Source organism: Xiphias gladius, chromosome 3 (assembly GCF_016859285.1).
Source record: "Xiphias gladius isolate SHS-SW01 ecotype Sanya breed wild chromosome 3, ASM1685928v1, whole genome shotgun sequence".
NCBI classification, from domain to species: Eukaryota; Metazoa; Chordata; class Actinopteri; order Istiophoriformes; family Xiphiidae; genus Xiphias; species Xiphias gladius.
The window spans coordinates 24,622,709-24,632,671 of record NC_053402.1 but is presented as its reverse complement, the minus strand read 5'-3'; the positions used below and the strand labels follow the sequence as shown (position 1 = coordinate 24,632,671).

Here is a 9,963-nt window from a genome sequence, read left to right as displayed (position 1 = left end):
CAGGGCGAACAAAGTCCTCGCTCCAGTTCGCGCTTCTCGTGCCTCATCTTTAATTCAAAAAAATTTAACCCTTAATTTCATTAAACCAAATAAGGCTGGAGATGACATTTCTTTCTGCTTATTTCGCACAACACGTTACGATGAAATTTAAATAGTGGAAAATAGGGCTGAAGCCAGCGATTAATTTCATTGTTAGTTACTTTTTTGATCAATCAATTCATATTTTGGTCTCTAAAATGACAGAAAACTGAATAATTCAAAGTTTCCTAAAGCACAAAATTGACGTCACCACTGTCAAAAAATTTGCTGCCATATAAAAAACGGATAAAAGCAGAAAATCCTCACATTTTAGAAGCTGCGACAAGTAACCGAGTCTCTTTTCAGCTCTGATGGAAAATAACTAGGGCTGCATTTAATGATTATTTATTATCAATTAATCCGCTCACTAGTTTTTCAATCAACCGATGAATTTTTCTGTCTATACATGATTTATTTTCTCATGAACCAAGCTGACGTCTTCAATGTCTCGTTTTGCGTCCAACGGTGCAGAACCCAAAGAGACTGGTTTTATCAGGGTTAGTTTCTGAAATATCAGTGACACTTGACATTTTTGCTTTAAAAAAATGGATGAGAATTAATTATCAAAATAGTTGCCAGTTCATTTTCTGTCCGATGAATTATCGATTCATCTTTACAGTTCCAAAAAAATAACTTGAATATAGAGAAATATAACGGAGAAATGAATGCCTTCAATTTCATGAATATGGCACAAATGGACAAATGTGGGACTCAAATGTAATAATAATAATAATAATAATAATAATAATAATAATAATAATACAGAGAGGCACAAACTGGGGCCAGAGAGGTCCCTGACAGTCTAACCATGGACACCTTTAGCACTAAGTGATATGGAAGAAATCCTCTGAGGCCATAAATGCCATTTTATGTCACAATATCCGTTTCTATTGGGATATGGAGATTTTGTGGTAAAGCCAAACCACAATTCCCAGTTTAAATCGTGATATATCGTCACTGTCTGCTTGTAAAATAAATCAGAGCACAGAACAATTTACTTTAGAAAATATGAATCTTTTCTTTTTTCCTTTTCTGCTGTAAAAAGGTAAAGAATCCACTAATCCAGATGTTTCAGCCTCATCCTGCCTGGATTTGGAATTTTTCATGTCGTGATACTTGGTCATAAAAAAATAAATAAATCTTTGTGGTGATCGTCTGATAAACTGTTCACTGCGTTTCACATCTTATTTAAGTCACTTCAGTTCAAGTCAGCAGTCCACGAAGTCTCCCGTCCCCCTTTAGGAAACAATAATAAATAAAACCATGGTGGATTTGTTGCTGAACTCTCAGTTCTCACCGGCCCCTCCTGACCCTCCTGACCCTCCCGACCTCTCACTGCTTCTTGGCGGGTTTCTCTCGCTCGGCGGCGTCCAGGGCGGCCATGTTCTGCGAGGCGGTGACGAGGTGCAGGAGGCTGATGCCGGACTTCATCAGGCAGATGGTCCCGCAGAGTCCCTGCAGCCAGTAGAGCCAGGCTGCAGCAGAAAAGGGCAGGCACACAGCGGTGCTCACATTTACCAGCGCTATTTAGCATTTATTAGCGGTAAACGGGTTATAACACACTGCGATGCAGCTGTGAGCAGTATTTGCTCCAACTTCTCCCGCGGAGACATATTTTATATCACTCCAGCTGTGTTCAACTATATTGTTGTTCCTTATCTGTTTATTACAGCTGCATCAGAGTCTGTTAGAAACCAGTTATTGTTAAAACCCTTTGACGGCTTAAACGTGCCCCCGTGATAACACAGCTCCTGCTAAATCAACCACGTGGGACTCTCTTTAAGAACTGTCCCGCAGCCTTCATCACCTGCTTTTCATTCTGTTTAGAGACGTTTTACAGCTAATGGGAAGTGACAGGACCAGGACGTACATTCACAGGACCCGGCGCTACGAGACGTTTTGAGTAAAAACTCTGCTTGAGGCCTTCCTGTGCAACGACCGTGAAGGTGCTGGACACTCAATGATAGTCTTTGTCGTGTTGGAAATGAATAATATCCTGAAAATCACTCATTTTTTTTCTTTTGGCTCTTTTGGTTCTATGACCCTGCAGGTTCAGCTGGAAAGATGAATCGATTCCCTGCTCGTGCCGTACAGCACTGAGGTTCTAAAAAGCACGTATCCCGTGAGAGACCAGAGGTAGCGGTGAGGGCTGGGTTCTGCTGGAGAAGAACCAGATCATATGCCCCGTTTATAGCTGCTCCGCACAGCCACGGAGACCCAACCTACTGTCTCACCTCCGCACAGCTGACCGGTCACCGAGGAAGAGGGGGATCTTACCGGCAGGTTCCGGGATGTGATGGAGAACGTAGAGCAGGCAGAAGAAGAGCTCGTTCCCGGCGCACATCACAAACAGCACCGGCTGCGGGAGACAAAAAACCCCGAGCGTTTTAGATCAACAGGGTCTGGGGACACCACCTGCTTTCTTGTCTTTGCATGCGATCGTGTGAGAGACAGGCGGACGGGCGGAGCCCCTGACCTTGGACGTGTAGTAGATCCGGAGGACGGGGTTGCCGGAGAGGTCGATGATCTTGTGACTGGCTGATCCCTTTATCGTAGAGCTGAGGAAGAAAAAAGATGAGGAAGCATATTTGTGCATTAAGGGTTTACAGTGTGGCTTCGCCGTAGGATACAGGAAGAATACAACCACACACTGGGGCTGTAGAGACACCACGTGGAGACGACAAGAACCGTGACTGGTCCGTTTGGGCTGACGATAAAGATGGTAAAGGCTCAACGTCCTAAAGGACGGAGTGTGAGCTTCCGCCTCCAGCAGCACCTGCTACGGACAAATCCCCCTTCTGATGCTAGTTCAGAATCCAGGGCTTAAAAGAGAACCTGGATATGAGCAAAGAACTCTGTCAACATGCACGACTCGACAGGACACAATCTACGGGTTGACACCGAGGAAGAAGAGAAGGAGGAAACCGGCCTCTCTAACTGCCAGCAGACGGAGGAAACCGGCCTGTAAACTTCAACGTGGATTATTCTTCCGCATGACGCTCGTACAGGAAACTGCAGGAGCATTTGGCTTGAGCGGTAAACGTAGAAAACAAGGACGAAGGTGCTGCCACCTTACCTGTGCAGGTGCAGCCAGTGGCTGGCGATGTCCAGGCACATGCTGAGCTGGAACAGGAAGGTGTAGGAGGGGTAGAGCAGGGACAGGTTCACCAGCAGGCACATGGTGGCACAGCGGTCCGTCAACATGTCCATCATGGCTCCGAACTTGGTGGCTGATAGGAGACATCAGAGGACAGAGAGTCAGGAGCGTGCGACCTGGAAATGACCGGATCCCGTTCAGCGTGAAGAGCCGATCCGGGCGCCCTGCCTCGGCAGGGCCCCAGTCTGTAGCTGTGAACCATTTCCACACCCGTCACCCCCCAGAGGAAGCCAAGCCCCCCGCTGATACGTACACTGATTCAGCGCCCGCGCGGCGTGGCCGTCGAAGGCGTCGAGCAGAGCGCTGAGCAGGTAGCAGAAGACCGCCGGCCACGGGCAGCAGGGCATCAGGTAGAAGGACACCAGGGCCAGCACCACACGGGCGTAACCTGCAGGGACGAGGAGCGGACGCGTTGACACCGAGTTCACTGACTCGACAGCGAGTACGGAGAAGAATCAGACAGGAAATCCCAAATCCGTTGTCCCCTCACCTTTCACCCTGCATCAGTCTTTGCTTCTTAGAAATAATAAAATCACAAACGACAACCGGCTTCGTCTCACATTTAGGGCTGCAACGAACGATTATCATGTTCGTGACAGAAAAATATGCCAGTTCATTTCTCAATGAATCAGTTCATCGTTTGCTCTGAGCAAAGTCAGGATATGGTGAAGCCACGGGCCCAAACCCGAAGACAGAAGGTTTAGTATCGTGTTTGACAAAAGAAAAGCACCAAATCCTCGCATGTGAGAAGCTGGAATTATTCCATCATCAACACCGCTGCCTCATTTCCTGTCGATCGATCAACTGCTCGATCGAATCATCGTCGCAGCTTTCATTTTATTACAGAAAGGACCGGAAGTGGCCTTTCGATTTCTATTTCAACTGAGGATTTGGTTGATGACTTGTCTCATAATGATGGAAAACGTGACCGGAGCCCAAGGTGATTTCTCCAAATTGCCTGATTTTACCAAATGTTATTCACCTGGAAGCTGGAGCCTGAAACGGTTTAGCGTTTTGAACCTGACCACTAAATGAACCGTTCATTACATGAGCACGTTTATCCAATTTGATCACTTAAGCAGATTTTAAGGCGAGTCTCTCTCTTCTTTCTTGTGCATAGTCACAGCTTCTGGTAAAAACTAGAGAGAAATTAAAGTTAATTCAGAGTTAGGTTTAGTTCCTTTAATCCTCTGGTGAGTCCTCATATTTCATCAAGCTAAACCGGACTGGAAAGAGACAGAAGGATAGAAGTGACATTCTGTTTCGTTTATTCACCATATTTCGCAATTTTTTGAAGGGAGTTTGGTCCTGACGCTGTCTCTCGACTGCATCTACTGAGCGCCGCTAACGCTAAGCTAGCTAAGCGTCGGCAGAGACGGTAAAATAAAAACCAAACAAACTCACCGATCAAATTGGGAACGAAGAAGAAAATGTTTTCCTGCGCCATCTCGGAGCTTCCTGGCGGGTTTTCAGCCGAAGCACGGGGTCTTTGTGAGCGTCCTACCCGCGTAAGCGAACTCGTATTTGAAGGCAAAACCGTAAAAGCGACGGTCGAATCCGGTTGAGCGACCGCTTCCTCTCGGCAGCCTGCTGTCAAGCGACACAAAAAAAAAGAAATAAAGAAAAGGAAAAAAAGGAAACAAGGAAAGAGCGCGACTTCCGGCGGGGTTGTTTTCAGAATAAGAGCCTCATCCCCACAGATAGGACTTGAGAAAACATCGAAATAATTACGCAAGGAAAATCAAACATAACATTTTAATAAACGGTGGCAGCCAGCTTGTCCTGTTAGATGTTGCCTATTGAGCCCATCAATATGTAGGTCTTCCTCCGCTCCAAAATGCGTTTTGCTTTCCATCTTCCTCACCTGCGGGACTTCTGACATCACTACCAGTTCGGAGCCAATCAGGGCCCAGTATGAAGCTTACGCGGCGCGCTGCGGGGGGGACGTCACGCTTCCGGGTGACAGACAGGTGAGGGGACATCTGGCGTCCAGATGTTCAACTGGAGAAATGAGAGATCCCGGATGTAGTTTTTTTTACCGAGGGACGACGAGGAGACGCACTTTTACGGACTTTTAACAAGGCGGTTTTTTATTGGGAGCCAAGACTGGGTCACCGACCGAGCAGAGCGGGCACCTGCCCAGGGGCCCCAAAAGCCCCCAGGTTTACTTCATATGGTGAAATATCGAGTATTTCACAACAAGGAAAAAAAAAAGTTACATGAGACGTTTTCATTTATGACTTTAATCAACTGGTTACCCCCCAGATTTAAAGGGGCCCCACCCCTGTCCTTGAGGGAAACTCTGCTTTTTTTAATACCTGAACTTATTTATCTCTTTCTGTCGCTCGTTTGTTGTAAAGTTGTGTTCGATCAAATTGCTTTAATTTTCTTCTGTCGAGTCATTAACAGACAGAAAACCTTCAGGCGGGCTCGTGTTATTCCGTCACAGCAGAGCTGTGTGTCGTCGTTATTTTTAGGTTGGTGGTGTGTGTGTCTGGGCTGGTGGAGGCTCCGTGGAGGCTCCGTGGAGGCCCTTTGGTCGTCGCCAGGGGAGAATGGGGGGAACAAACGACGGAGGTGATAAACGATGAAGGCAGAAGTCACTGATACCAGATGGTGAGAATAAACATCCACAGTCTAAATGTCACGCTCACGAGAGGAAATGCAGATTGAGCGGAAGCTGCAGAGGTTTTATAAAAATAAAAAACAACTTCAGGTTCAGGTCTGAAACACAAGAGTCCCTCTACAGGACCCGGGGGCCACAGGATGGAGGATGGCGGACCAGGAAGGTCCCCCCCTGGAGGCCCGGGCCCCTGGAGGCCCGGGGCCCCTGGGCAGTTCCCTGTTGTGCCCCAGCGTTGGGGACAGCTGATCTTAAAATATCCTGTGACCCTGCACATGCTACATGAACAATAGTGAAGGTCACATGAACAGTATAGGACAAATCAGACTGTATCTGCCCAGACTGAAAAGTAAAATATAAATGAATAAAATAAGTGAATGTAAAAAATGCTGGTGAGACATAAATTAAATAAGGAAGGAAGTTTTAATTTCTTTCATCACCTGATCTGAAGTTTGTTATTATTTAACCAACAGCCGTGGTGGAAGAACTCACATCAGGTAGAAATACTCTGTTACAAGTCAAAGTCCGGCATCAAAATGTACTGAAAGTACCAAAAGTAAAAGTACTTCTTACTGGAGAACAATATATTATTATTATTTACTATTATGCGTCCGTGTGCTCATCAATTCAACGTTGAGCAGGTAAAGGTGGAGCTGATTGTTATGACTGTATAAACTGCTGCTGGGTGGTTTGTGACTCCGTCTCTACTCTCATGTTTATGGAAATTTAAATCAAAGCGGAAAATGTGTAAAAATTCGACGTCTCTGGAAATAAAAGGACGTCCGCTACAGTTTAAAGTAAAATGACCCGTGTCTGAGTGAATTCACGGGACAGACGTGTGAAGTCGTCCAACGGTCAAAAAAACCCAAACACAATAAGAACAAACCAACACTTCTCTTTTTCTTCATTTATTTCTCCAAAATTATGTTGTTACGTTTCTGTACAACTCGTTTTTTCGACACTTTGCATTGAACCTGAACGTCTGAAACTCGGCCTCCTGCTTCAACGACGGATTCAAATCCGTCCACGGCCGCTGGCGTCCGACAGACACCCACCCAACCCTGCTCTCCACACGGACGCCAACTCCGGCCGCAGCAGCGCCCACCGCCGCTACCCTCCTCTTCCTCCTCCTGTCAGTTCGTTAACCTGCTGGCCACAGACCACTCAACAGTCAGGGGGTGATTTCTTTTTGCTTTCTGGGGGAGGGGAGGCGTTTCCCGCCTTCAGAGGCCGAGGCAGCAACACTGACCGAGTCTGTCCCACAGAAACATTTAAAACTGCACCGGGAAAATCACGGACCTGAACAGAAACCAGGAATTCTCTCACAAAAGGAAAAACACTTCCGCTTTTTGGGAAACGAACCCATTGGCCATCGACTTGAACGAACTGGACATTTTTCTCTTTCTCACTGTGCAAGTTTTCTTACTGAACAAAAGACTCAGTAATGCCATAATACAGTTCCTAATGTCAAATTGTCCTTGAACGCATCACAGAACTCCACTACCAAATGGCAAAAAATGGACAAAAACAACAGAGGAGCTTAAACTGGATGATCAAACAGCGTCTCACTTGTTTGAGTGTTTTCCAGTGTTGGTCGGACAAAATACGACACCTGAAGGCATCACCTGGGACTCTGAAGAAACAGTTTTCACCGTTTTCTGTCACTTTGCACATCAACAGTCGACAGATTAATTCAGGGCCGCAACTAATAATTTCATTCACGATTAATCTGCCAATTTTTTCTTCACCTAATCGACTGTCTCGTCTGTAAAATGTCAGAAAGTTGTGTAAAAACGTCCATCACTATATTGTAAAAGTCCAGGAGATACTGTCCGGTTCTGTCCGACCAACAGTCCAAACCCCAAAGACGCGGAGTTTACAATTATGTAAAACAGGAAAACGGCAAATCTGAGACACCGGAGAAGCTGCAACCAGAGAATTGTTTTTGGCGTTTCACCGAAAAATGGCTCGCATGAATAACCATCGACTAAAAGAGTGCCAGACCAGTTGTCCGTCCATTGATTACTGGGACTACTGGTTTCAGCGTCACTGTTGGATTAAAGAAGTTTTGACAGGTACTTGTTCGCTATTTTCTGACAATTTATCAACCAAAAATATTGATCAAATAATCCAGAAAGTCATCGGCAGATTAATTGACGATAATAAATAATTAGTTGCAGCTATAGACTGATGAACATCTTGTCGTCCGACTCCGGGGGGGGAGACGGCAAACACGAGAATTTTCTTTTCAAAAAATTTTCCTTCAATCTCGACGCCGCGACCAAACACGGAAATCCTGATGTCAGTAAACTGATCCCAATAATGACGCCGACCGAGAACGGCGCTGGGGCCGGATCCGACCGCACAGACTCTGACCCGCAAACACATTTCATCAAAACATCTACTGGTCTCGCCGTTGGAGCTGTTTTGACTTTGTCTTCCCCAGTGCAGCTTTAATTGGCAAGAAAAGAAAAAAACAAAACAAACAAACAACACAATCCAGGAATGGTCAGCACTGAAACTCATGGCAGAGGAAACAAAACAAACAGTTGGCAAAACGAAAACTGATGGTTCAAAGATTTTCTCGAGGATTTGAGGAAAGGGAGAAGCACAGTTCATCCACCCCCCCGGCCAGCAGATTCCCACCCAGCATTTCCATCAACAGGGATCAGTACGACATGGCGTCCGCCCACTGAGTGTCCTTCAGCGTCTCCACCTGGGACCGAAGTCCAGCATGTCCTGTAGCGATGCGACAGCGGAGAAATTTTACAGCTCCCACTTGGATTTTTCTCACTGAAGATGGCGTCGGCCAGGACTTTTGGCCCCCCCCCCACCCCACATTCATCAGATTAATGTCAACATTTGCACAAATATGAGAAGGAAAAAAAAAAAAAAAATGTAGCAAAAGCCAAGAAATATGCTTCTTCTTTTGTTTTCCTTTGTTTTTTTAAAAATCCACCCAAACATTCTTTTACTATCAGTGCAAATGAGGTAGACATGACAACTAAAGACAGCATCAGATCCCACCGAGGTCGGCTCTCTGCAGCGGTGACGGAGGCTCCCGGAGGAAAACAAATAAAAACCAATAAAAAATAAAAAATAAAAATGAAATCCTGATTTATTTTTCCACCTGTGACCCGAGACGCCGCTGCAGAAAGTGACCGACGGGGTTTTTTTTTTTCTTCTACCCATTCGAACTGTGCAAAACCAAATGATGAGGTGTTTCTTTAGGAAAAAGGAGCGCGGAGTTCTGCTACGGGGAACCGCAGTGTTCAATATTAAACGTGTTAACGTAATTACAGGATAAATAATCACATGTACAAACTGTGTACAATATGTAAATGAAAGAAGAATTTGTGAAATACTTGAAGACGTTATTAAAGCTCAAACCATAACTATAAAACGTGGTTCATGAGTGGTTTTATTGTGAAAGAGCTGTAACTGTTATTTTCACTGTCGATCACTTCGCCGATTATTTTTTCAATTAATCAATTGTTTAGTTAATGAAATGTCAAAAAGTCAAAACAACTCGGCTTTTCTTTGCAGAGCCGGATGTGAATTTGTTCCAAATGCTCAAAAAATATTTAGTTTGCAACGATATCAGACAAAGAGAAGCAGGAAATCCAGAGAATATTTGGCTTTTTCCACTTTTTTTGCCAGAAAAATGACTGATGATTATGACTGATCGATTCATGGATTATAAAAATAGCCGCGAACATTTTTTTTCCTGTTAACCAACTGATCGTTGCAGCCATAAAATATGACCTAAAACATTTTTGAAAGACATTATGAAATAAAACTTTACATGAAATTACATCTTCAACGATTAGTCAATCGACAGAAAATGAATCGGCGGCCATTTTGAAAATCAAATCATCGTTTTTTTCAACGTAAACGAAAAAAATTCTCCAGTTTGGGCTCCTGAAATGTAAAGTTTTTACTTGTTGTACATGAGAGTAAATTAAATGGGCATTTTTTTGGCATTTTATAGACAAAACAACTAATCGAGAAAATAATCGGCAATTTTAAATCGATAATGAAAACAATGGTTATTTGCATATTTACATTGTCACAGCAGGTTTATAAACACATCGGATAATTGTGA

General features: G+C 44.7%; 1 protein-coding gene across 2 annotated transcripts; it reads right to left on the bottom strand.

The window, feature by feature from the left end:
- Positions 1–840: 840 nt before the first annotated feature.
- cdipt (CDP-diacylglycerol--inositol 3-phosphatidyltransferase (phosphatidylinositol synthase)) lies at positions 841–5,106 on the bottom strand. 2 transcript variants are annotated; one of them, XM_040123652.1, is made up of 7 exons: positions 4,988–5,106; positions 4,640–4,822; positions 3,489–3,623; positions 3,155–3,308; positions 2,555–2,636; positions 2,356–2,437; positions 841–1,553 (listed from the first exon to the last, which is right to left on the bottom strand). In XM_040123652.1, the coding sequence occupies exons 1-7, from the start codon at positions 5,088–5,090 to the stop codon at positions 1,411–1,413; spliced, it is 882 nt and encodes a 293-aa protein (XP_039979586.1). In that variant the 5' UTR covers positions 5,091–5,106; the 3' UTR covers positions 841–1,410. The 2 variants fall into 2 exon arrangements, with proteins under 2 accessions (XP_039979586.1, XP_039979588.1); XM_040123654.1 differs by lacking the exon at positions 4,988–5,106 and having other exon boundaries at positions 4,640–4,966.
- Between the last annotated feature and the right edge of the window lie 4,857 nt (positions 5,107–9,963).